Below are 26,700 nucleotides of genomic sequence, written 5' to 3' on the forward strand. Positions count from 1 at the left end.
TGTTTGACCCCGGTTCAGACGTGGAATGGGTCTGTAATGGATCCGCTGGTAAGGATCACGGCCTGCATGTTGTCATGGAGCAGGCGAAGGATATTGACAAACTTTTGGGGGCACCCAAAACGGAGGAGGACGCTCCATAAGCCCTCACCGTCGACAGTGTCAAAGGTCTTTGTAAGATCAAAAAAGGCCATGTATAAGGGCTGGCGTTGCTCCCTGCATTTTTCCTGCAGTTGTCGTGCTACAGAAATCATGTCCGTTGTTCCCCGTAAGGGATGAAATATGCACTGTGAATCCGGGAGGAGCTCCTCGGCCACAGGTAGAAGACGGTTGAGGAGGACTCTAGCGACAACCTTCGCAGTGGTTGATAGTAAGGAGATTCCCTTGTCGTTGACACAGTCGGATTTGTTTCCCTTTTTAAAAATGGACATGATCACTGCATCTCTGAGATCCCCCGGCATGCTCTCCTCCCTCCAAATGAGAGAGATGAGGTCATGTATCCGTTCCAACAGCGCCTCTCTGCCATATTTTAGCGCCTCAGCAGGAATTCCATCCGCACCCATAGGCTTGTTGTTCTTGAGCTGTTTTATAGCTTTGCCTACTTCTTGCTGTGTTGGAGTTTCACTGAGGTGGTGGCGGGTAGCGTGCTGCGGGATGGAGTTGAGAACACTCGAGTCAAAGGCAGAGTCTCGATTGAGGAGATTGTCCAAGTGCTCTTTCCAGCGGGCCCTGACAGCCTCCTTGATGAGTGTTTCCCTGTACTTTGCCAGGAGTGGGGCGGGGACTTGGGAGTTTGGACTGTAGGTGGCCTTGACTGCAGTGAAGAATCCTCGTATGTCATGGCTGTCGGCTAGTTGTTGTATTACCTGCGCTTTCTCCATCCACCACCTGTTCTTTAGGTCCCGGTTTTTTGTTGGACCTCAGCCTTGAGCCATCTGTAACGTTACTTTGAAGCTCCTGAGTTTGGCTGTTGCTTGAGGCTCAAAAATGCTCTGTGCTTACGATCTATTAGCTCTTGGATCTCCTGATCGTTTTCATCAAACCAGTCCTGGTGTTTTCTGGTTGAGAAACCAAGTGTCTTTTCACAGGCACTGGTTACGGATGGTCACCAAATGTTGGTGAAATCACAAACCCATTGTTTTTAAATGCCTATGTGATTTTGCTAGAAAAAGTGAACATATGAACTCTTCCAACTGTGTTTAAGATGATAATATAAATGACATTTTCCTCGATATTCTAAATATAACATTACTGATCAGTAACGGAGGATTAAAATAATCAGTTTTGATGCATTAATCATATGCTGTCAGAATGCTTTCTAGCACTTGATCAGGCCTATTCCCATGAATGGCACGCTTGGTTAATGCATTGAATTTTCCATCACTTCACAATGCCTAGCTATATTTCTGTCCTGCCATTTATACCATTTCACGCTCATATGCTACCACTTCATTTGCTTCACTTGCAATGCGGGATGCATTGGGCTAGTCGAGCAGAAAGGTGCTAGCAAAATATAATTTGAAGCACAGCTTAAACACTGCTTCCCATTATGTGCAGTCAGTATATGAGCTACAATGAAACTCATATTTTGTACAATACAAACTGCTGCATTTTATTCATGTAATAAACTGACTATACGATCGTACTTCTGCAAATGAGTAATATGATTCTTCAGTACAGCAGAAATATCAGTAGTGGCTTTGGTTCTGTGGTCTATTATCTGTGACCAGAGAAATAGCCTGACAGAATAATAGTTAGAACATTTGTGCTTTATTGTAAAGTTGTTATGCTGTTAAACATTTATGACTCTATTCTCTCAAAGCTGTAAATATTAGAATACAAAGTGCTAAGGCAATCAGCATCTTTCAAGAATAAAATCTATTTAAAAATCCCATTATGCGATACAAATTCGGCTGCACTATTCCTGGCATGCACTGGGAGCACATGTCATGAAATTGCACATTCCCAGCAAAGGGAGAAGCATAAGATGACAGAGAGAAGTAAAAGAAAGATATGGGGATAGAAGCAAAAGGGAAGAAAAAGAGAAATACAAAAGCAGAACAGAGACAAAGAAACATCAACAGGACGATAAAAGCAGCAAGTAAAAGAGTGACCATATTCTTCTGGGTACTGTGTGAGCCACCTACGAACTGTGGGAGATTGACCAGTACCTCAAAAGTCTTCTGCATTGCACGCACTTCACTGCAGTGGTCACACTTACACTGATCATACGTTACACTTTGGCGTCTCCTTTGACTCAGTGAGCATTGGCCCAGGAGATCTGCAAGCAGGGTCAACCCACAGCAGTGACTATTTTACATAATTTGAGCTGCAGTGGTTTAGTGAGGCGCATTTCATTCAACGAAACAGGTGAGGGCGACATCATTGCAAGTGACATCACAAGCAGAGCCGTAGATTTTTAGCAAGCGCTGAGAATGACCCGGCCCGGCTCAGGCACAGGATGACATCATCAAGTTGACCGAAATCAGAAGTACCTACACTGTCGCTCATCACTCCGTCAAATGAAACATTCTGGGTGAGGGCTGCAGTAACTGATGGGGCATTGTGTGTGGGTCACAGATTGTTAATAAGTTTATTGGGTAGAAGGCAAGGGGGTGGCAATGATCCCGCTAATTTATTTTTTTTGTGCGGGGCTGCGTGGCCCATTCAAATTACCGCACTTGCACGTTTTTTCCATTATAAAGCTGTTAAGCAGCCTGTGTGGGACCTTCAGTTCGCCGCACACGCAAGTGAAATCAACTCACTGCAGTTTATGGTCAAGAATGTGAACCAGGTCTGGGGGGAGGGGCGGGGGCCGGCGGGGTGGCGGGGAGGAGAGGGAGAATGTGTTGCAGGTATAAAGGGGGTGTGGCTGGTAGAACGTGATCCATGTCTAACAGAGGGGGAGAACGAGATCCGCCCTTTCATCTGGATCATTCTCCTCCTCATCTATCCTCCTTTCGACCTGAATCATGTTCTCGACCCGTCCTCACTGTTGTCTCTGTGCTACCCCCATTTCCCAGTCCCCAAAGTTCCTGACCTTCTTACCCACCCAAACATCTCTCCTTCTCCAATCCCCTGCCCCTTCCCTCCGATTCCTGTACCTCATCCCTCCGATCCCCGTCCCTCTCCCCTCCGATTCTGTCCAACCCCTCCGACCCCCTGTTGCCCCTCCCCCAATCCCTTCACACTCTCCTCTGAGCCCCTGTCACTAACTCCCCTCTAAACCGGACCCTCTCCCTCTGATCCGTTGTCTCCCTCCCTCTGATCGCCTGTCGCCCTTCGCTCCGATCCACTGCCTCACCCCTCAGATCCAGTCCCTCTCCTCCGATCTCCCGTCCCCCTCCCTCCGATCCCCCGTCCCCCACTGTCTGATCCCCTGTCCCCCTCCCTCCGATCCCCTGTCCTCCTCCCTCCGATCCCCTGTCCACCTCCCTCCGGTCCCCTGTCCACCTCCCTCTGATCCCCTATCCTCCTCCCTCCGATCCCCTGTCCCCCTTCCTCCGATCACCTGTCCGCCTCCCTCCGATCCCCTGCCCACCTCCCTCTGATCCTCTGTCCCCCTCCCTCCGATCCCCTGTCCTCCTCCCTCCGATCCCCTGTCCTCCTCCCTCCGATCCCCCGTCCCCCTCCCTCTGATCCCCTGTCCACCTCCCTCTGATCCCCTGTCCACCTCCATCCGATCCCCCGTCCCCCTCCCTCCGATCCCGTCCCCTCCCTCTGATCCCGTCCCCCTCCCTCTGATCCCGTCCCCCTCCCTCCGATCCCGTCCCCCTCCCTCCGATCCCGTCCCCCTCCCTCCGATCCCCTGTCCCCCTCTCTCCGATCCTCCGTCCCCCTCCCTCCAATCCCCTGTCCACCTTCCTCCGATCCCGTCCCCCTCCCTCTGATCCCGTCCCCCTCCCTCCGATCCCGTCCCCTTCCCTCCGATCCCCGGTCCACCTCCATCCGATCCCCCGTCCCCCTCCCTCCGATCCCCTGTCCCCCTCCCTCCGATCCCGTCCCCCTCCCTCTGATCCCGTCCCCCTCCCTCTGATCCCATTCCTCTCGCTCAGATCCCCCGTCCCCTTCCCTCCGATCCCCCGTCCCTCACTGTCCGATCCCCTGTCCCCTCGCTCTGATCCCCTGTCCCCCTCCCTCCGATCCCCTGTCCCCCTCCCTCCGATCCCCTGTCCCCCTCCCTCTGATCCCCCATCCCCCTCCCTCCGATCCCCCGTTCCCCCTCCCTCCGATCCCCTGTCCCCCTCCCTCAGATCCCCTGTCCACCTCCCTCTGATTCCCCCATCCCCCTCGCTCTGATCCCCCGTCCCCCTCCCTCTGATCCTCTGTCCCCTCGCTCTGATCTCCCGTCCCCTCCCTCTGATCCTCTGTCCCCTCGCTCTGATCCCCCGTCCCCCTCCCTCTGATCCTCTGTCCCCTCGCTCTGATCCCCCGTCCCCCTCCCGCCCCCAGTCACAGCTTGGGGTGAGGCGGCACGCTCGAGGCTTTCCGCTATCAGTGGAGGGACTGGAGTGCATCATCACAACCGGGAACAAAATTTTAATTTAATTTGATAAGGATCCTTTAAGCTTTTTTTGATCATTTTCAGGTTTATTGGTTGTGCCCCTTAAAAGGGGGGCACTTGCTTGATTTTTAATTGACAATTGGCGGCATTTAAATGAGTCAGCTCGGGATGAGACCCCGCCCCAGGCTCAGGCCCGCCCCCAGGCTCAGCACTGAGGCCCCGCCCCCAGGCTCAGGCCTGCCCCCAGGCTCTGCACTGAGGCCCCGCCCCCAGGCTCAGGCCCGCCCCCAGGTTCTGCACTGAGGCCCCGCCCCTAGGCTCAGGCCCCGCCCACAGGCTCAGCACTGAGGCCCCTCCCCCAGGCTCAGCACTGAGGCCCCTCCCCCAGACTCAGCACTGAGGCCCCGCCCCTAGGCCCGGGCTCAGCACTCAGGCACTGCCGTTGGTGACAGTTGGCTGCGGGTTCTTTTCCCGGCGGGCGGCGCGGCACGGCGCGCGCGCTCTTGCCCGCCATGTTTAAATCGGGTAAGCGCAGCAGCGGCTGGGTTGGGATTTGATGTGCGTTTTGTGGGTTATTGGGTGGAGAATTAACGGAAGGGTGTCGGTGCAGGCTCGGCTGACTTCACCGTTCGCTCTTGATGCGGCTGATGGCTGCTGGTGGGCGGCAGCGGTTTACAGAGGCGAGCAAGACAGCGCGGCTGAAGCTCGGGGATTCGGGTGTGTCACTCAGGAGAGGTGCGGACGGCCATCAAAGATGACTTTTTATCCCCTATATATAAACACATGCACCATTTTGCATTGGGAAGTGAGCCTTGAGCTTTGGTGAACATCGTATATGATGACCCATCTGATTTTCTGCACTGGGATGTTGCTGTGCGCGAATTTGCTGCTGGTTTTTGTCCCGTGACAGCAGCCATTCTCCAATGGCTCATTGGATGTGAAGCACTTGTGGTGCCCTCAGGCACCTGTCTTCTTGGGCTGTCCCCTGGAGTCGAGGATGACTCACCAAAATTAGTTCTAAGGTGACTGATAAGACCAATGCGGGATCTACAGTCCCTGTCACAGTGGGGCAGATGGGTGGATAGGGTGTTTGGTTTATCGTACACTCCTTCCGCTGTTTGTACTTCATTTCCACGTGCTCCCGGTGAAGACAATCAAAGTGCTCGGTGCCTTCCTGAATGCTGCTTCTCCACTTCGAGTGGTCATGGGCCATGGATTTCCAAGAGTTGATGGGGATGTTGCATTTTTTTCAAGGATGCTTTGAGGGTGTCCTTGAAGCATTTTTTTTTTGCCCTCCTGGGGCTCGCTTGCCGTGACTGAGCTCTGAGTCGAGAGCCAGTTTCAGGAGTCTTGTATCGGGCATGTGGACTATGTGGCCCATCCATCTGAGCTGATTGAGCATGTCAATGCTTCGATGCTGGCCTAGGAGAGAACACTGACGGTGCAGAGATCCTGCCAATTGATTGCAGGATTTTGCAGAGGCAGCGTTGGTACTTTGACAGTGCTTTGAGGTGCCTACTGTACATTGTCCATGTCTCTGAAGCATAAAGAAGGGTTGGAATCACTACTGCTATGTTTAAATGCAAGTTCTTTCTGGTATCTTAATGTTGAGATGATGCTGAAACTGGGCATCTTAGCCTAAGATATCATCTGAACATGTGGAGTAATTGTGTTTCAAAATGATTTGAGTTCAAGTGCACTTGCTAAGGAAATGTAATTCAGTAATTAGAATGTGATCTTGCCTGCATCAAATATGAAAAAAAATGTCTTGTGGTAATTGTAAATTATACTTAATGCCACCAGTGAGATTTTAGTTTTGCAGCTGTGATCGGGACAATGTTGTGTTTACCCGCTAGGTGCTGGAGGAAAACTAACAGCAGGTGAAAAAAAAATCTGTAAAGGCTTTTGTTCATATGAACATAGAGAAGGATAGAAATCTGACTGATTTGAGTTAGATTCTACACTAAAGATCTGCAGGGTAATAATTGCACGTTACTCCTGGTGGCATATGCTGGATAAGTTGGAAGCAGATTAGCCATCTCAAATTGTGTTAGCCTTGGCTCAGTGGTAACGCATTCACCTGAGTCAGAAAGTGATGAGTTCAAGCTGCAGTACAGGGAATTGAGCACCCTATCTACGCTGATTCTTATAACAGTACGGCACTGGAGATGCTGGCTTTCAGATGAGATGTTAAATTGAGGCCCTGTCTGCCTCCTCAGGTGGATACAAGGGAGTGCACCATTCAAAGAGCAAGGTAGTTTCCTGGTCTCCTGGCCAAGATTCATTCATCCTTGGAACATTTTACTACATTAAAGGTGCTAGATAAATAAAAGTTATTATAACTAACATCACCAAAAGCAGATTACATGATGATTTATCTCTGCTGTTTGTACGGCCTTGCTTTGTGGAAGCTGGCTGCTTTGTGTGCCTACTTTTACAACAGTAACTGCAGGTCAGAAATGTTTAATTAGATGTGAAATGCTTTAGATGATTCTGAAGATGTGAAATGTGCTGTGTAAATGCAAGTTTGCTTTGGCTTTCTTTCTCGAACCATGGTACAGATGGGAAGGTTTCAGATTCCTAGGATGTCAGGCTAAGTTCTAGGGCACAGAAAGTTGTACAAAAGGGACGGGCTTCATTTAATTCAGCAGCAAAGTACTGCGGATGCTGGAATCTGAGATAAAAACAGAATGCTGGAAATCTCAGCGGGCCAGGTGGCATCTGTGGAGAGAAAAACAAAGTTTACGTTTCGTGTCGACGACTCTTCGTCAGAACTGACAAATGTTTGAAAAGAGCACATTCTTAAGCATTGAAAGGGGGAGGGGAAGAAAGAACAAAAGTGAAGGTCTGTGATAGGGTGGAAGGCAGGAGAGATTAGAGACACAAAAGGGATGATGGGCTGAATTGAAATGGTAATGACAGAAGTTAGAAAAAGGTTAATCTGGATAGGGTTTGAATGGCAGAGTAATGACTAGCTGCCATTCGAGACAAAGAGGGAAAAAAAGAGAAGAAAAAAACATAAGATGGGGCGGGGGAGGAAAGGGAGCCAAAGATGGCCAGAGGTTCATCTAATTCATACTTGTTCCAGTGTCCTCGTGGAGAGAGTAAATAAAGCAGTGTGGAAGAATTTACAAAAAATTCATTGACTATCCTGGAAGTGAGGGTTGATTGTCAGGGGACTGGGGAAATTTTAAGTTTTGGGTTGTGTATCACGTGAAATAAAATACCTATCGGACTCGATACAGGACATTGGATTGTGTCCCGCTGGAGTACTTCGTGGTTCTGATAACATATTAGAGAATTTACATCATGATACTGAAAAGGTGCAGCAAAGTGCTACCCACCATCTGATATTTGGCATTAGACACAAGGAGAGACTGCAGAAGCAGGAGAGGAGACTGAGAAGGGTATCTTATTGATGCATTCAAGATCCAGAGTATTTACAAGTTGAACCCTGCAAAACCTTTTTACCATTGCCCTGAGGGACAACAAGGAAACACAAGCTGAAGAATTCTGCCTTCTTGAGCATCCCTGATTATGATCGCTCAACCCTTGGTGGTCGTGCCTTCTGTTGCGTAGGCCCCAAGCTCTGGAACTCCCTGCCTAAACCTCTCCGCACCTCTTTCCTCCTTCAAGACGCTCCTTACAACCTACCTCGTTGACCAGCTTTTGGTCACCTGCGCTAATTTCTACTTATGTGGCTCAGTGTCAAATTTTTAATCTCCGTAATACTCTGGTGAAGCGCCTTGGGACATTTCACTATGTTAAAGGCGCTATATAAATACTAGTTGTTGCTGTGTTCACACACAGGATAGTCACTGTTTGGAATGAGGGAGGTGAATGATGCTGATAGTAAGTTGGAGACAGGTGCACAGGCATTTGGCAAGAACTGTATATTCTGTTTTGAATTCTGAAGCCAGTTCAGAGGATGAAAATGGCCTTTTCAGGTCCAATGCATTCCTATATTCCTAATGTAGGGGAGGGGCAAATAGTGATGATCTAGAATGAAGGAAAATTAGAATTGGGGATAGCGTTGCACGTTCATTATTTTCTATCATTACGTGAATAGAAATTCAACCGACTTTAACGAAGCGATTTTAATCCATTGATCTGTATATTTCACCTTATTGTGGAATAAAGCAGCTTACAATTGAAACCAACTTTTGCCTTGTCTATTGCAGGTTCTGTTTCTATCACTACTTTGGGGAGGAAGCAGTCCTTTTTAGATGTCCGTCCTAAATACACTGTACAAAATAAAATAAGTTTCAACCTCTTCCTTTTATTATTTTGGTGATCTTAAAAATGCTCTCCAATTCTAACTGTTCAACCAGTGGAAATAGTTTCCCCTATTTACCTTTATAATCGTGGTAATTTTGAACATCTCTTTCAGATTTCCTCTTGATTTCCATCTCAATTCATCATGCCCTCTGAGTTCACTACCCTCCTGTCCTTTCTTAATCTCTCCCTCTTTGTAAATTCCTCAACCCATTTTCACGGCTACCCCCTTGACCTTGCAATTACTTGTGGCCTTGGTATTCCAACTGTGTCAATTAAAGATAAAGCCATCTCTGCCATTTCCTAGTATCGCTCTCAACCCATATCCCCCTTCCCCAATCCAAACCTACTTCCTTTTGCATCCACCTCTGGAAAAAACTCTCCAAGCTTTTTGACAACTACACGAATCAGCTCAAAATTGTCCAACCTTTGGCCCTCTTTTAACAATGACATTTCTGCAGCCACCGATCTGCTCAACCCCACTCTCACCACCACCTTTGATGCCCTAGTTCCTATTAAAAAGATTACTCTCTCCCACACTGGCCGTCCCCCCTGGTACAGCCCTCATCTTCGCTTCCTCAAGTCAAAAGGGCGCAGATTTGAACAGGATGTGTCGGACAACTGGTTTAGCCATTCACCGCTAGATCTGGCTCGAACACATAAAACATTATCGGGTCCTACTCTTGTCTACAAAAACAGCTCACTATTCCAGGATCATTCTGGAATGCAAAAATAATCCCCAGCTACTATTCTCTACTGCTAACTGTCTCCTTCAACTCCTCTCCCCTGTCTCCACCACACTCACCTCAAACAAAAGTGTGAGGAGCTCATGGACTTTTGTCTCAAAGATTGAGACCATCCGATCAGCTGCCTCTGCGAGTTCCTTCACCTAGCCCACAGGCCAAACTTCATCTGAGGTTCCCACCTGCCCCAACACTAAACTCACATCTTTCTCCAGTTTCTCTTTGATCTCCCCAAGCTCATCTTGTCCAGATGGCCCACTTCCTGCTCCCTCGACCCTATTCCCACAAAACTGCTGACCACCCAACTTCTCTTTTTGCCTCCCATGTTAGCCGACATTGTTAACGGTTCTCTCTCCTCAGGTACTGTTCCCCCCTCCTTCAAATCTATTGTCATCACCCCTCTCAAAAAAAAACGACCCTTGACCCCACTTGCTTGCTAGCTATCGCCCCATTTCCAAACTCCCTTTCCTATCCAAAGTACTTGAACGTGTTATCATCTCCCAAATCGGTGATCATCTTTCCATGAATTCAGTGTTTGAATCCTTTCAATCTGGTTCTCGCCCCTGCCACAGTACTGAAACGGCTCTCATCAAAGTCACAAATTGCATCCTTTGTGACTGTGACAAAGGTAAACTATCCCTCCTCGTCCTTTTGGACCTGTCTGCAGCCTTTGTCATGGTTGACCACTCCATCCTCTTCCAACGCCTCTCCACCATCGTCCAGCTAGGTGGGACTGTACTTGCCTGGTTCCATTCTTATCTATCAAATCGTAGCCAGAAAATCTCCTGCAATGGCTTCTCTTCCCACTGCCACATTGTTACGTCTGGTCTCCCCCAAGGATCTGTCCTTGGCCCCCTCTTATTTCTCATCTATATGCTGCCTCTTGGCAATATCATCTGAAAACACGGAGTCAGTTTCCACATGTACACTGACGACTCCCAGCTCTACCTCTTCACCACTTCTCTCGATCCCTGCTTGGTATCTAAATTGTCAGACTGCTCGTCCGACTGGATGAGCAGAAATTTTCTGCAATTAAATATTGGGAAGACCGAAGCCGTTATCTTTGGTCCCTGCCCTAACCACTGACTCCATCCCTCTCCCTAGCATCAGTCTGAGGGTGAACAAGACTGTTCGCAACCTAGGTGTCATATTTGACCCTGAAATGAGTTTCCGGCCACATTCTATATCCGTGGCATAAACCAAAGCCACCTTTTTCCACCTCTGTAACATTGCCCACCTCCGACCCTGCATCAGCTCTTCTGCTCTGAAACACTCATTCATGCCTTTGTTGCCTCTCGACTTGACTATTCAACTCACTCCTGGCTGGCCTCCCACATTCTACATTACGCAAACTTGAGGTCATCCAAAACTCAGCAACCCGCGTCCTAACTCGCACCAAGTCACGATCACCCATCAACCCTGTGTTTTCTGACCTACATTGGCTCCCAGTTAAACAACACTTCAATTTCAAAATTCTCATCCTTGTTTACAAATCATTCCTGAACTTGCCCCTTCCTATCTCTGTAATCTTTTTCAGCCTCACAATCCTCCAAGATGTCTGCGCTCCTCAAATTCTGCCCTCTTGAACATTCCTCATTATAACTGCTCAACCATCAGTGGACATGCCTTCAGCTGTTTTGGCTCTCAGCTCTGGAACTCCCTCCCTAAACCCCTCTGCCTCTCTACCTCTCTTTCCTTCTTTAAGATTCTCCTTAAAACCTACCTCTTTAACCAAGCTTTTGGTCATCTGCCTTAATTTCTTCTTTTGTGGCTTGGTGTCAAATTTATCTGTTTTGTCTTGTAACATTGCTGTGCAGCGCCTTGGGACATTTCACTACGTTAAAGGTGTTTGATAAATAAAAGTTGTTGTTCTTCACAGTTCTAATGAATATATATTTAGTTTACATGTGAGGATATGGGGGGAAAAAAACGTTCATTTATATTGGCTTGGAATTTCCTGCGGTAACAATGGCGAATGTGTAAAACTGATAGCAATCTTTGGCATCTGCACATGTGCAGTTCAACACAGAAATCCAGAAGTTGCTATCAGTGATATCTTGCTTCTCCACAGCTTACGCTGTTGCAGTCTTTGCCGATCAAATCACCACAGATATCACTGTGAAGGCGTAAAACTTAAACTAATTACACACTATTCTCGCACTAAAGACCAATAAAAAAACTTGAGCCTTGTTCGATTAAGTTTATAATGGCATATCAAGTCATAATTATTGCTGAACAACCTTTCTGGCCCTGAAAAATTATTTTTAGAAATGTGGAGTCTCATTCCCACAAGAAAATTAATTGCAGATTTAAAAAAAAATGAGTTTGTTTTTCTTTGTTTCACCCTTAATCCCATGTATATGTCCCAATCTTTATTTTGCTTTTTGTACCATGATATAAATACAGTTTATATTTCCTATTTTTGTTTTTACCTCAGTCTGATTTGTTTATCAGCCTCCCTGTTAACAGACACCACAGATCCTCTGCAGAAGACGCCAAATTCAAATTGATGGCGGCAGAAGAGGAAGTCTTGTGGGTAGCTTTTTTCGAGGTGAACGGCAAGCACCATTACTTTGCCGCTGACTTCAAAATCTGGGCCATTGTGCTTTATGATGATGGAAATGCCTGAAAGTGTATCCATAATCAGTTTTATGACTTTGACCATTGAATTTCAAGCATGGAAAGGAACTGTACACTCACCGGGCCTGCGCTGACTTTCTGAAAGCTCAATCAACAGTTCCACGCCCTGCATGTCCCTTACCTTTGTCATTTTTTTCTTTAAAATATTTATCCATTAGCTTTTCAAATCTTTTACAGATCATGTTTCCACCACTCTTTCTGGCAGGACATCAAATTTCGAACAACCCTATATTTTGTTTCTATTTATTTTTTAACTGCTTTATTCATTTTGTGATAGAATAGGAACATAGAAAATAGGTGTAGGAGTAAGCCATTCGGCCCTTCGAGCCTGCACCGCCATTCAATGAGTTCATGGCTGAACATGCAACTTCAGTACCCCTTTCCTGCTTTCTCACCATACCTCTTGATCCCCTTATAGTAAGGACTACATCTAACTCCTTTTTGAATATATTTAGTGAATTGGCCTGTGGTAGAGAATTTCACAGGTTCACCACTCTCTGGGTGAAGAAGTTTCTCCTCATCTCGGTCCTAAATGGCATACCCCTTATCCTTGGACTGTGACCCCTGGTTCTGGACTTCCCCAACATTGGGAACATTCTTCCTGCATCTAACCTGTCTAAACCCGTCAGAATTTTAAATGTTTCCATGAGATCCCCGCTCATTCTTCTGAACTCCAGTGAATACAAGCCCAGTTGATCCAGTCTTTCTTGATATGTCACTCCTGCCATCCCGGGAATCAATCTGGTGAACCTTCGCTGCACTCCCTCAATAGCAAGAATGTCCTTCCTCAAGTTAGGAGACCGAAACTGTACACAATACTCCAGGTGTGGCCTCACCAAGGCCCTGTACAACTGTAGTAACACCTCCCTGCCCCTGTACTCAAATCCCCTCGCTATGAAGGCCAACATGCCATTTGCTTTCTTAACCGCCTGCTGTACCTGCATGCCAACCTTCAGTGACTGATGTACCATGACACCCAGGTCTTGTTGCATCTCTCCTTTTCCTAATCTGTCATCATTCAGATAATAGTCTGTCTCTCTGTTTTTACGACCAAAGTGGATAACCTCACATTTATCCACATTATACTTCATCTGCCATGCATTTGCCCACTCACCTAACCTATCCAAGTCACTGCAGCCTCATAGCATCCTCCTCGCAGCTCATACTGCCACCCAACTTCGTGTCATCCGCAAATTTGGAGATACTACATTTAATCCCCTCGTCTAAATCATTAATGTACAATGTAAACAGCTGGGGCCCCAGCACAGAACCTTGCGGTACCCCACTAGTCACTGCCTGCCATTCTGAAAAGTACCCATTTACTCCTACTCTTTACTTCCTGTCTGCCAACCAGTTCTCAATCTACGTCAGCACACTACCCCCAATCCCATGTGCTTTAACTTTGCACATTAATCTCTTGTGTGGGACCTTGTCGAAAGCCTTCTGAAAGTCCAAATACACCACATCAACTGGTTCTCCCTTATCCACTCTACTGGAAACATCCTCAAAAAATTCCAGAAGATTTGTCAAGCATGATTTCCCTTTCACAAATCCATGCTGACTTGGACCTATCATGTCACCTCTTTCCAAATGCGCTGCTATGACATCCTTAATAATTGATTCCATCATTTTACCCACTACTGATGTCAGGCTGACCGGTCTATAATTCCCTATTTTCTCTCTCCCTCCTTTTTTAAAAAGTGGGGTTACATTGGCTACCCTCCACTCCATAAGAACTGATCCAGAGTCTATGGAATGTTGGAAAATGTGGCAAAAATGATCCAATCAACTGCTGTTTACTGCTTTCCAAGGAAACGTTCGCCTGGTTTCTGCTTTACCTAGAACTTAGCCGTTCTTGATGTTTAACGTTTAGCGACAATATTGTATGTGAAAAGACCAGGGCATGGAGAATAAAATCGGGCTGGATTTTGCAAAAGCTCTTGAAGCTATTGCAAATGAACTTCACACCGAGTCTTCCTTGGATTTAAGCTCCTTAAATTCATTAATTTAAATGAATTACTTCTGATAGTTGGATTTTTTAATGTCAGAAATAATGCTGCTTGTTGAAAGTGAAGGCAACTCTTTGGGTTTGCTAATTTAAAAAAAAAAATTCCAATTGCAGAGAAAATGCACCAACGACACTGCTCCAAAACTCCTCGTGGAAAATGGGAACTGGGTGGTAGTTCTAATTTGTATAAAATGTTCAAGACGATGGGTAGTTTTGTGGATGCCAAGTATAAACTCAGACATATCCAATAGCCACTTACTGCCATCCCAACCTCAAATGAAGTTCCCTTGTCTTGCTAAAGCTCACATCAGATGGCCTATCACATTATACTTTTGTTCCATTGACAGTCGGAAGATAGATAAAAGTATAAGCAAACTTCTTTGCTGAAAACTGGAATAGCTTGCAGGAGAGATGAACTCAAACCCTGCACATTATGCAAACAGGATCGTATCTAAAATTCCAGTGTGTAATTTGAAGGCTTTCAGACAAATCTCTCCGCTTTTTTCTTTGTGTACATCAGAAAATTGGATTGCTGTTCATTATTTGAGTTTTATATTTGGTACCCAACTTAGTTCATTCCATATGCTCTACTCTAAAAGATACTGATAGTTAATTAAACCAGACATGTCTGCAACAAGATTACCGTACAATCTTTGAGTGAAGTGCAGCTTAACTCTTGAATTACCAGAGGCATTGACAATGGAGTCAGCCATGGGCGCATTAAGTAGCACCACTTTAGCAGCGTCAGTGACATAGTTAATTCCATCACAAGTTTGTATTGATGACTACAGCAAAAGTAAACAGATACTCAATACCAATTAACAGTATCTAAATATAAATGCAACAGTAATTTAAGTATCACAGTATGTCAGCAGGAGCTGTTTGTTTAGTAATAGTATAACAAGGTTATTATTGATGTCCAAGTTCACAGTACACACTTAGCAAGTTTATAATTATATGTTGCTTGCCATTGGTAAGTTTCAAGAGCGATGGATGTCCCTTTGTGATGTGCGTATAAGAGCATGCAATCTCTCCATTCGTAGTAGGTTAGATGCTCTCGTGTCAGGCAGTTGTTCCTCTGTCTCGGATGTTCTGGTTTCACCCTGGGGAAGCATATGGCAAGGATTCTGTTGTTTCTGTTTGAACTGAACACCTAACCTCTCAAAATTTCTGACTTTCAAAAATCAATTATGATCTCAATCTCCATCCCTCACCAGAGTTTTCTCAGGGCCAAGTTTCTTCCACACATAATCTATTTTGCTCGCTTCTGTTCACGATCTGTTTTACTTGTTTTGTCTTTCTAAAGCCATTTTTATAGCATGACTAAGATCTGTTTATCATCTCGTGCTTTTCACGTTTTCCAGTTTAAAAAAAAACTGTTGAGAGGATAATAAATCTATTCCCATGAGCTACCTCTTTGTATGAGTGTTTATGATATTTGCCCCATCACTTGTTGATTGGTCCGTTTTGTTATGAAGGGCTGTCTTTCCTTCCTGGTTCTGATGAAGGATTTCTCGCCAAAATATGAACCTATCTTTTCAGATGCTGACAGATCTATTTATTTTGACATTTTTTTAAATTATGATGAAGCCTACATGTTGCTATGAAATCCTCAAATCATATATTTTTTTAATGTATTTACACAGCTAATCTTTGAGGAACTTTCCAGATTGGGACAAAGTAGCCATACACGGACTCTTGCAGAATGGCCAGTGACTGCTGCAAAAAAGCTATTCTCCAAGGTACAGAACAAGCACGTAGATTGTCCAATTGTGAAACTAATGGTGCCGTATCAGAAAATGCTTCCATTGTTCCAAAGTTAATTAGAAATCGCATTGCAATAACTATGTTTGAATTCAGGCTGAAGTTTGTCATTTAAAGATTGCAACATAGCTGTTTCCGTGTCTGCTTTATAAATCAACTCTCTCGCGCTATATATATATATATATATATACACAAATCACATGTAAAATATGGTGTAATATATATACACCATATTTTACATGCTGGGCCTCGATTTTTTTTTTTGAGACCGGAAGTGACCATTTAAATTTTAGTAGTCTATAAAAGTTGTATATTGTGTCGCAAAGAATGGTGGCAATATTCTATTCAAAGTACAAAACATCAGTTTTGCAAACAGCAAAAATTCTTAAATGATCTGGGCTGCAGAAGAATTGTAAATTTTGTAGGTGGGATGAATCTTTTTTGATTTTCAGCTATTGATTGACGTGTATTAGATGCTAAATATTCTCCTTGCACTTGCCTTACAACCTACCTCTTTGACCAAGCTTTTGGTCACCTGTCCTAATATCTCCTTATGTGGCTCGATGTCAAACTTTGTTTGCTAAAGCACCTGTGAAGCGCCTTGGAATGTTTTACTACGTTAAAGACGCCATATAAATGCAAGTTGTTGCACAGGAAAGGAGAATTAAGAGAATTTAAATGTAGTCTGAGTACTTACTGTGCACAAACCTGTTTTTTTCCCCTTTGTCTGGATTTTGTGACAAACAGGTGATATTTTTAAACATATGCTTTGGCTTTGTTGGAGCCTTGCACAAAACCACCATTTTTTGACTGTTCCTGTTCAATCATTCCTACAATGCAAGTAACATGGGGTGATTGCAACCCAGAGTGGCTTCATTCACTTTAATGCATACTGACATTTCAAGCTAACCTAAAGCTGATCAAAAGCTGCTGACCATTCCCTCCCCACCCCCGCCCCAAACAGAGTGTTTCTTGGTAGCTCTGCTTTGGATTCCCAATATAAATCTAATTAATTGGATTGCATATATGCCTGGAATGTGACATTTCTCTCATCTTTCCTGCACTCCTCCTCTTTCTCAGAACTGGACTTGAGCAGAGAATACTGTTGGTATATTAATGTGATTGTCAAAATTTTTACTGTCTGTGATACAATTGAGTTCCAATCTGTTTAATATCAGCAAATTACTGCATCGTAGTCAAACGTGATGAGCCTTTTGTGACTTAATTAGGATGTATTGGAGTGGAAGATTAATGGGAGAATAGAAGTGACTGATTAATCAAGGCTGAATGAAGTGAAAATGTATTCAATATTTTAAACTGTATAGGCTTGTAAAGCTATAGGTCCATTTTCCAAAAAAGTGATATTAATTTTACATCTAATTTTTTAGTTTTGAAGTATCTTTCCAGTGAATTTTCGTTAACCTTCAAACTAATTTAGTCCTTCGGCTAGATTCTCGGGTGGTTTGCGACCGGGTTATCGCCGTGTTTTGACCCTCCACGGCGAAAGCCCGGTCACTATCCTAGGTTCCATTTTTGCGGCGGCGCTTGGAAGCACCTGGGGGTGGAACAACTCGGATTATGTTACTGTCTGAGTTTCGGCACTTAGCCAACCCTTACGCCTCGCCCCGAAGACCGCCAGCGGTAAGTTGGAAAACCTGAAAAAAAGGTAAGTTAAAGTTTTTAATTTTTTTATAGCGATTTGTTAGATAAGGGTAATGTTTTCTGAGTGGTTTTTTTGAATTTTTTTTTCCCCTCCCAAGGCCTATCTTGCAGCGCTCCCGGCCTCGCACTAAAGTTGGCGAGGATCGCGTCTTTGCGCCCCGAATAATAGTGCAACGCCTTCCTTTGCACTGTGCAGACCCCAAATGCCGAAAGTTAGGCCTTAAATCTGTACCGGAACGAAAACGGTAATTTTCACATATCACTTGTGTTTTCGCCCCGAAACACAGAAATCCGTAAATCTAGCTCTTTGATTTTTGAACTCCTGTTTGATCATTGTATTTGATATTATCGTTACTAATTGAATACTGCTTCTTTGCAGATGTTGTGGCATTTGTAGAGGTGTGGTCATCAAATAAGACAGAAAACTATTCAAAACCATTCGTAGAACACTTGATTGATATGGGTGCCACAGTAAGTATTGCTTTCAACAGAGATGTTTTGACATATTTAATACTGCACATGCAAGGTTGCAAAGCTGCACTTGAAATTTGAAAATGGTTTTCTTTTGCCACTTATTATTAATCAATTGTTTTTGGAGGGGAATGGATACTTTGTATTCTTCCGAGCTATTCATTTACCAGGTCTCACTGTAACAATCATGCAGGAATTCTGTTCACAAGCCTCTGTTAAATGTAGCTCTCGAGTCATCCACAAGGAGGTGATTGTCAGATTATATGTCAACTAGTTCCTCCGAATGAGATCGTGAAAGTTCTGCAAGAGAAATTGCAGTAATGAATTTGTGTTATACTACATGATCATAGAAACTTCATAAATTCCATTTAGCTGTTACCCAACTTCTATTTAATTTTGTCAGTAAAATAATTTAATCATAACTTATTTTCAAAGAAAAGCATAAGAACATAAAAATTAGGAGCAGGAGTCGGCCATATGGCCCCTCGAGCCCGCCATTCAATAAGATCATGGCTGATCTTCGACCTCAAATCCACTTCCTTGCCTAATTCCCATGTCGCTTGATTCCCCCAGAGCCCAAAATTCTATCTATCTCAGCCTTGAATATACTCAGTAACTCGGCATCCATAGACCGTTCAAGTCAAGAATTCCGAAGATTCACAAACCTCTGAGTGAAGAGATTCCTCCTCATCTCGATATAGAAACATAGAAACATAGAAAATAGGTGCAGGAGTAGGCCATTCGGCCCTTCTAGCCTGCACCGCAATTCAATGAGTTCATGGCTGAACATGCAACTTCAGTACCCCATTCCTGCTTTCTCACCATACCCCTTGATTCCCCTAGTAGTAAGGACTTCATCTAACTCCTTTTTGAATATATTTAGTGAATTGGCCTCAACAACTTTCTGTGGTAGAGAATTTCACAGGTTCACCACTCTCTGGGTGAAGAAATTCCTCCTCATCTCGGTCCTAAATGGCTTACCCCTTATCCTTAGACTGTGTCCCCTGGTTCTGGACTTCCCCAACATTGGGAACATTCTTCCTGCATCTAACCTGTCTAACCCCGTCAGAATTTTAAACGTTTCTATGAGGTCCCCTCTCATTCTTCTGAACTCCAGTGAATACAAGCCCAGTTGATCCAGTCTTTCTTGATAGGTCAGTCCCGCCATCCCGGGAATCAGTCTGGTGAACCTTCGCTGCACTCCCTCAATAGCAAGAATGTCCTTCCTCAAGTTAGGAGACCAAAACTGTACACAATACTCCAGGTGTGGCCTCACCAATGCCCTGTACAACTGTAGCAACACCTCCCTGCCCCTGTACTCAAATCCCCTCGCTATGAAGGCCAACATGCCATTTGCTTTCTTAACCGCCTGCTGCACCTGCATGCCAACCTTCAATGACTGATGTACCATGACACCCAGGTCTCGTTGCACCTCCCCTTTTCCTAATCTGTCACCATTCAGATAATAGTCTGTCTCTCTGTTTTTACCACCAAAGTGGATAACCTCACATTTATCCACATTATACTTCATCTGCCATGCATTTGCCCACTCACCTAACCTATCCAAGTCGCTCTGCAGCCTCATAGCATCCTCCTCGCAGCTCACACTGCCACCCAACTTAGTGTTATCCGCAAATTTGGAGATACTACATTTAATCCCCTCGTCTAAATCATTAATATACAGTGTAAACAGCTGGGGCCCCAGCACAGAACCTTGCGGTACCCCACTAGTCACTGCCTGCCATTCTGAAAAGTCCCCATTTACTCCTACTCTTTGCTTCCTGTCTGACAGCCAGTTCTCAATCCATGTCAGCACACTACCCCCAATCCCATGTGCTTTAACTTTGCACATTAATCTCTTGTGTGGAACCTTGTCGAAAGCCTTCTGAAAGTCCAAATATACCACATCAACTGGTTCTCCCTTGTCCACTCTACTGGAAACATCCTCAAAAAATTCCAGAAGATTTGTCAAGCATGATTTCCCTTTCACAAATCCATGCTGACTTGGACCTATCATATCACCTCTTTCCAAATGCACTGCTATGACATCCTTAATAATTGATTCCATCATTTTACCCACTACCGATGTCAGGCTGACCGGTCTATAATTCCGTTATCTCTCTCCCTCCTTTTTTAAAAAGTGGGGTTACATTGGCTACCCTCCACTCCATAGGAACTGATCCAGAGTCAATGGAATGTTGGAAAATGACTGTCCATGCATCCACTATTTCCAAGGCCTACCTCCTTAAGTACTCTGGGATGCAGTCCATCAGGCCCTGGGGATTTATCGGCCTTCAATCCCATCAATTTCCCCAACACAATTTCCCGACTAATAAGGATTTCCCTCAGTTGCTCCTCCTTACTAGACCCTCCGACCCCTTTTATATCCGGAAGGTTGTTTGTGTCCTCCTCAGTGAATACCGAACCAAAGTACTTGTTCAATTGGTCCGCCATTTCTTTGTTCCCCGTTATGACTTCCCCTGATTCTGACTGCAGGGGACCTACGTTTGTCTTTACTAACCTTTTTCTCTTTACATATCTATAGAAACTTTTGCAATCCGTCTTAATGTTCCCTGCAAGCTTCTTCTCGTACTCCATTTTCCCTGCCCTAATCAAACCCTTTGTCCTCCTCTGCTGAGTTCTAAATTTCTCCCAGTCCCCGGGTTCGTTGCTATTTCTGGCCAATTTGTATGCCACTTCCTTGGCTTTAATACTATCCCTGATTTCCCTTGATAGCCACGGTTGAGCCACCTTCCCTTTTTTATTTTTACGCCAGACAGGAATGTACAATTGTTGTAGTTCATCCATGCGGTCTCTAAATGTCTGCCATTGCCCATCCACAGTCAACCCCTTCAGTATCATTCGCCAATCTATCCTAGCCAATTCACGCCTCATACCTTCAAAGTTACCCTTCTTTAAGTTCTGGACCATGGTCTCTGAATTAACTGTTTCATTCTCCATCCTAATGCAGAATTCCACCATATTATGGTCACTCTTCCCCAAGGGGTCTCGCACAATGAGATTGCTAATTAATCCTCTCTCATTACACAACACCCAGTCTAAGATGGCCTCCCCCCTAGTTGGTTCCTCGACATATTGGTCTAAAAAACCATCCCTTATGCACTCCAGGAAATCCTCCTCCACCGTATTGCTTCCAGTTTGGTTAACCCAATCTATGTGCATATTAAAGTCACCCATTATAACTGCTGCACCTTTATTGCATGCACCCCTAATTTCATGTTTGATGCCCTCCCCAACATCACTACTACTGTTTGGAGGTCTGTACACAACTCCCACTAACGTTTTTTGCCCTTTGGTATTCTGCAGCTCTACCCATATAGATTCCACATCATCCAAGCTAATGTCCTTCCGAACTATTGCCTTAATTTCCTCCTTAACCAGCAATGCTACCCCATCTCCTTTTCCTTTTATTCTATCTTTCCTGAATGTTGAATACCCCTGGATGTTGAGTTCCCAGCCCTGATTATCCTGGAGCCACGTCTCCGTAATCCCAATCACATCATATTTGTTAACATCGATTTGCACAGTTAATTCATCCACCTTATTGCGGATACTCCTTGCATTAAGACACAAAGCCTTCAGGCTTGTTTTTTTAACACCCTTTGTCCTTTTAGAATTTTGCTGTACAGTGGCCCTTTTTGTTCTTTGCCTTGGGTTTCTCTGCCCTCCACTTTTCCTCATCTCCTTTCTGTCTTTTGCTTTTGCCTCCTTTTTGTTTCCCTCTGAATCCCTGCATTGGTTCCCATCCCCCTGCCATATTAGTTTAAATCCTCCCCAACAGCACTAGCAAACACTCCCCCTAGGACATTGGTTCCGGTCCTGCCCAGGTGCAGACCGTCCGGTTTGTACTGGTCCCACCTCCCCCAGAACCGGTTCCAATGCCCCAGGAATTTGAATCCCTCCCTGCTGCACCACTGCTCAAGCCACGTATTCATCTGCGCTATTCTGCGATTCCTACTCTGACTATCACGTGGCACGGTAGCAATCCCGAGATTACTACTTTTGAGGTCCTACTTTTTAATTTAGCTCCTAGCTCCTTAAATTCGTTTCGTAGGACCTCATCCCTTTTTTTTAACCTGTGTTGTTGGTACCAATGTGCACCACGACAACTGGCTGATCTCTCTCCCTTTTTAGAATGTCCTGCACCCGCATATTAAATGGCCGAGACTATGCCCCCTAGTTCTAGACTCCCCAGCCAGGAGAAACAACCTCTCAACATCTACCCTGTCAATCCCCCTCAGAATCTTGCATGTTTCAATCAGACCACCTCTTATTCATCTAAAGGCCAGAGAGTATGGGCCCAATCTACCCAATTTCTCCTCCTAGGACAATCCTCTCAGTCAAGGGATCAATCTCGTAAATCTTTATTGCACTGCCTCTAAGGCAAGTATGTCCTTGCTCAGATAAGGAGACCAAAACTGTGTACAATTCTCCAGGTGTGGTGTCACCAAAGCACTGTATGACTCAGACATGGGCCATGTACAATAGACACCAAGTTGCTGGAGAAATACCATCAACGATGTCTCCGCAAGATCCTACAAATCCCCTGGGAGGACAGACACACCAACATTAGCGTCTTCGCCCAGGCCAACATCCCCAGCATCGAAGCACTGACCACACTTGATCAGCTCCGCTGGGCAGGCCACATTGTTCGCATGCCAGACACGAGACTCTCAAAGGAGCCAAAGGTGGGCAGAGGAAACGTTACAAGGCCATCCTCAAAGCCTCCCTAATAAAGTGCAACATCCCCACTGACACCTGGGAGTCCTTGGTCAAAGACCGCCCCAAGTGGAGGAAGTGCATCCGGGAGGGCGCTGAGCACCTCGAATCTTGTCAGCGAGAGCATGCAGAAATCAAGTGCAGGCAGCGGAAAGAGCATGCGGCAAACCTGTCCCACCCACCCCTTCCCTCAATGACTATCTGTCCCACCTGTGACCGAGATGGTGGTTCTCGTATTGGACTGTTCAGCCACCGAAGAACTCATTTTAAGAGTTGAAGCAAGTCTTCCTTGATTCCGAGGGACTGCCTATGATGATGATAATGTACAATTGTAGCAAAACTTTCTTACTCTTGTACTCCAACCCCCTTGCTTACCTAACTTTCAGTGTTTCCTGTAAGAAGGACACCTAAATCTCTCTGAACTCCAACATTTAATAGTTTCTCGCCATTTTAAAAAAATCGGAGTGACTCCTGCCAACGAACCAGAAGCTACCGGATGTTCCTAAATTTAAAAAAAATAACATTCACAACAGACGGAGGTCTGCGTAAATGCCAACTCTTATTTGCTTTTGATGATCAAAATCCACTTATTGGGCCAAAAATTGCAGTTGGAGGCTTCCCGTGGGCGGATGTCTCCGACCAAATTATTTTTTAACGAAAGTATCCGGAGTTCTGGGACGATCCATGGCAAGGTCATCCGGAACCTGTAAAATATTCTGGAATCTGGACTGGACGACCCTGCCGACCTCGGGGCCTCGCCGCTGCTCGACCTCAGGCCTCACCTCGCCGCCCTTACCTCAGGGTCTCCTTGCTGGCCTGCCCACCAACCTCCTTGGTGGGGCCCTGCCCGCCCGCCGACCTCCTCCTCGGGGGCCGGGCAGTCCGAACAGTTCTTCAGCAGGAATTCCCCCCTGACTTTCTGACGTTCCAAAATCCGTAAATACCTGAACCTGGGCACGGGTGTTTCTGGATTCATGATGTCAGAAAATAAATCAAAAATTCCGAACGGCCTTGGTCCCAAGAGTTCCGGATTTTGGGCGCTCAACCTGTACATGTATTCTCATTCATATAATGAGATCTGAGTTCCCATTGCTGTCGATGAGAATACTCCAAAATCAAATAAAACAAACATAAATTTTAAAAAAAACACTTCATTTTTTAAAAAATGAATAGAAATTGCATTAAATTAAATGTTTTAGAGAAAAAAAAATGTTTTGAAATGTTTTAAAACATGTTTTAATAGTGTTAAAAATAAATTTACCTTCATAGATGGGGTTTTTAATAGAAAAAATAAATGTTATTACTTATTTTTATATCTATTAAAACTCTCACTGGGAAAAACAGGCCTTACACCTGCTTTTACCAGGAGTAAGAGTTTGAAGAACATTCGCTGGGCAAGTGTTGAGCAAATAGCCCAAATCTCCACCCACGAAAGCCCTTCTCCTGGGGATGCGTTGGTTCTGTCAAAAGACATTTTGACAGCAGAAGTGCCGGGTTCAGGCTCAGGAGCTTCACGCGCCTCAACCTCCGCGGAACTTGCCGGGCCTCTTATGCACCCAGTGTAATATATTTGCTTCATGGGTTCTTTGCTTAAGAATTCATAGCAACACATGGCTATTAAGAACTAGTTGATTTATTAGCAAAGGTTTAACAATCACACTATACATTACCAGTTCATCTACCAGGCTCACAACCACCTGCCTCATTGTGAATCCCCTGAACCCAACTGGCTGGGGTTTTACTAAGTCTTGTGAACATCATGTGACTGCCTGAGCCACTCACAACTCAACGTTTCAACAAACCTGTGAGCCTACTCACTGGTGCATACATAATACCCGGAGACGCCGCAATTTCAGGGTCAATATTTGTAATATTTTCCACCTTTTATAGTTAAGATTTATAGTTCTGGGGAGACTCCGATTTGAGAATAAACACAGGCAAGAAATACAGAAAACGAATATTAAAACATTCCTGTTGGATAGGCTTGATAAACATCCTTGTTATTTAAAGGCGTCTTGTAGCGGTTTTTTCCCTTGGAAATAATTTTATTATAAAGAAATGTAAATAAAATTAAAAACGCGCGTAATTTTCCCATTAACATCCAGGCTCAACTTTATCTTGAGTTTAATATGTTTCTCTTTTTTTTTAAAAAAAAAGATCTTTCTGATCATCTAAGTTTAAAAAAACTCTGGAACTGTGTATGCACAACCGCTTGCGGCTCATTGGTAGCAGTCACGTCCTTAAAAAATATTCTGTTTTTCTATTCTTCCTACCAAAGTGAATAACCTCACATTTCCCCACTTTGTACTCCATCTGCCACCCCATTCCCCACTCACTTAATCTGTCTCTATATCCCTTTGCATGCTCTTTGTGTTCTCCTGCAGTTTATTTTCCCACCTAGATTTGTATCATCAGAAAACTTGGATATATTGCACTCAGTCCCTTCATCCAAGTCATTTATAGATTGTAAATAGCTGAGGCATAAGCACTGTTCCTTGCGGCACCCCACTAGTTAAAGCCTGCCAACTGGAAAATGACCTTGTTTATCCCGACTTTCTGTTTTCTGTCGGTTAATCCATGCTACTATATTATCTCCAACCCCATGAGCCCTTATCTTATGTAGTCCTATTTCCAGTCGGGCATCCATTAAAACAAAATGAAAAATGTTTATGCAAAGGTGTTCCATCAAGTCTGTCCATAGGTTCTCAAACAGGATTTCAATTTAAATCTCCATTGTTTGAATGTCATTAAATGAGTTTACGTTACTTGCACTGAAAACTAAACTTCTGTTGGCTTTAGTTTAGGCTTGCAGAATTAGTGAAATATAGAAACATAGAAAATAGGTGCAGGAGTAGGCCATTCGGCCCTTCGAGCCTGCACCGCCATTCAATGAGTTCATGGCTGAACATGCAACTTCAGTACCCCATTCCTGCTTTCTTGCCATACCCTTTGATCCTCCTAGTAGTAAGGACTACATCTAACTCCTTTTTGAATATATTTAGTGAATTGGCCTCAACAACTTTCTGTGGTAGAGAATTCCACAGGTTCACCACTCTCTGGGTGAAGAAGTTTCTCCTCATCTCGGTCCTAAATGGCTTACCCCTTATCCTTAGACTGTGACCCCTGGTTCTGAACTTCGCCAACATTAATAAGAACATAAGAACAGGAGTAGGCCATCTAGCCCCTCGAGCCTGCTCCGCCATTCAACAAGATCATGGCTGATCTGGCCGTGGACTCAGCTCCCATAACCCTTAATTCCCTTATTGGTTAAAAATTGATCTATCTGTGATTTGAATACATTCAATCAGCTAGCCTGAACTGCTTCCTTGGGCAGAGAATTCCACAGATTCACATCCCTCTGGGAGAAGAAATTCCTTCTCAACTCGGTTTTAAATTGGCTCCCCCGTATTTTGAGGCTGTGTCCCCTGGTTCTAGTCTCCCCAACCAGTGGAAACAACCTCTCTGCCTCTATCCTGTCTATCCCTTTCATTATTTTAAATGTTTCTATAAGATCACCCCTCATCCTTCTGAACTTCAACGAGTAAAGACCCAGTCTACTCAATCTATCATCATAAGGTAACCCCCTCATCTCCGGAATCAGCCTAGTGAATCGTCTCTGTACCCCCTCCAAAGCTAGTATATCCTTCCTTAAGTAAGGTGACCAAAACTGCATGCAGTACTCCAGGTGCGGCCTCACCAATACCCTGTACAGTTGCAGCAGGACCACCTTGCTTTTGTACTCCATCCCTCTGGCAATGAAGGCCAACATTCCATTTGCCTTCCTGATTACCTGCTACACCTGCAAACTAACTTTTTGGGATTCATGCACAAGGAGACTGGAGTGCATCATCACGCCCGGCAACCAAATTTTAATTTGATTTTACGTTTTAAAGTTT

General features: G+C 44.8%; 1 protein-coding gene across 3 annotated transcripts in view; it reads left to right on the plus strand.

Annotated features, from left to right (window-relative positions):
* The first annotated feature begins 4,928 nt into the window (after positions 1 to 4,928).
* mcph1 (microcephalin 1) overlaps positions 4,929 to 26,700 on the plus strand; it is a 433,479-nt gene continuing 411,707 nt past the window's right edge. For 2 of the 3 annotated variants that reach the window (XM_070884907.1, XM_070884910.1), the window contains exons 1-3: positions 4,929 to 5,026; positions 15,814 to 15,909; positions 17,973 to 18,064. In XM_070884907.1, the coding sequence (XP_070741008.1) occupies positions 15,873 to 15,909; positions 17,973 to 18,064 (129 nt within the window). In that variant the 5' untranslated portion in view covers positions 4,929 to 5,026; positions 15,814 to 15,872. Of the gene's footprint in view, positions 5,027 to 5,061; positions 5,237 to 15,813; positions 15,910 to 17,972; positions 18,065 to 26,700 lie in introns of those variants that run through there. The other variant, XM_070884908.1, reaches the window with a different exon arrangement.

This window comes from Pristiophorus japonicus, chromosome 7 (assembly GCF_044704955.1).
Source record: "Pristiophorus japonicus isolate sPriJap1 chromosome 7, sPriJap1.hap1, whole genome shotgun sequence".
Lineage (NCBI taxonomy): Eukaryota > Metazoa > Chordata > Chondrichthyes > Pristiophoridae > Pristiophorus > Pristiophorus japonicus.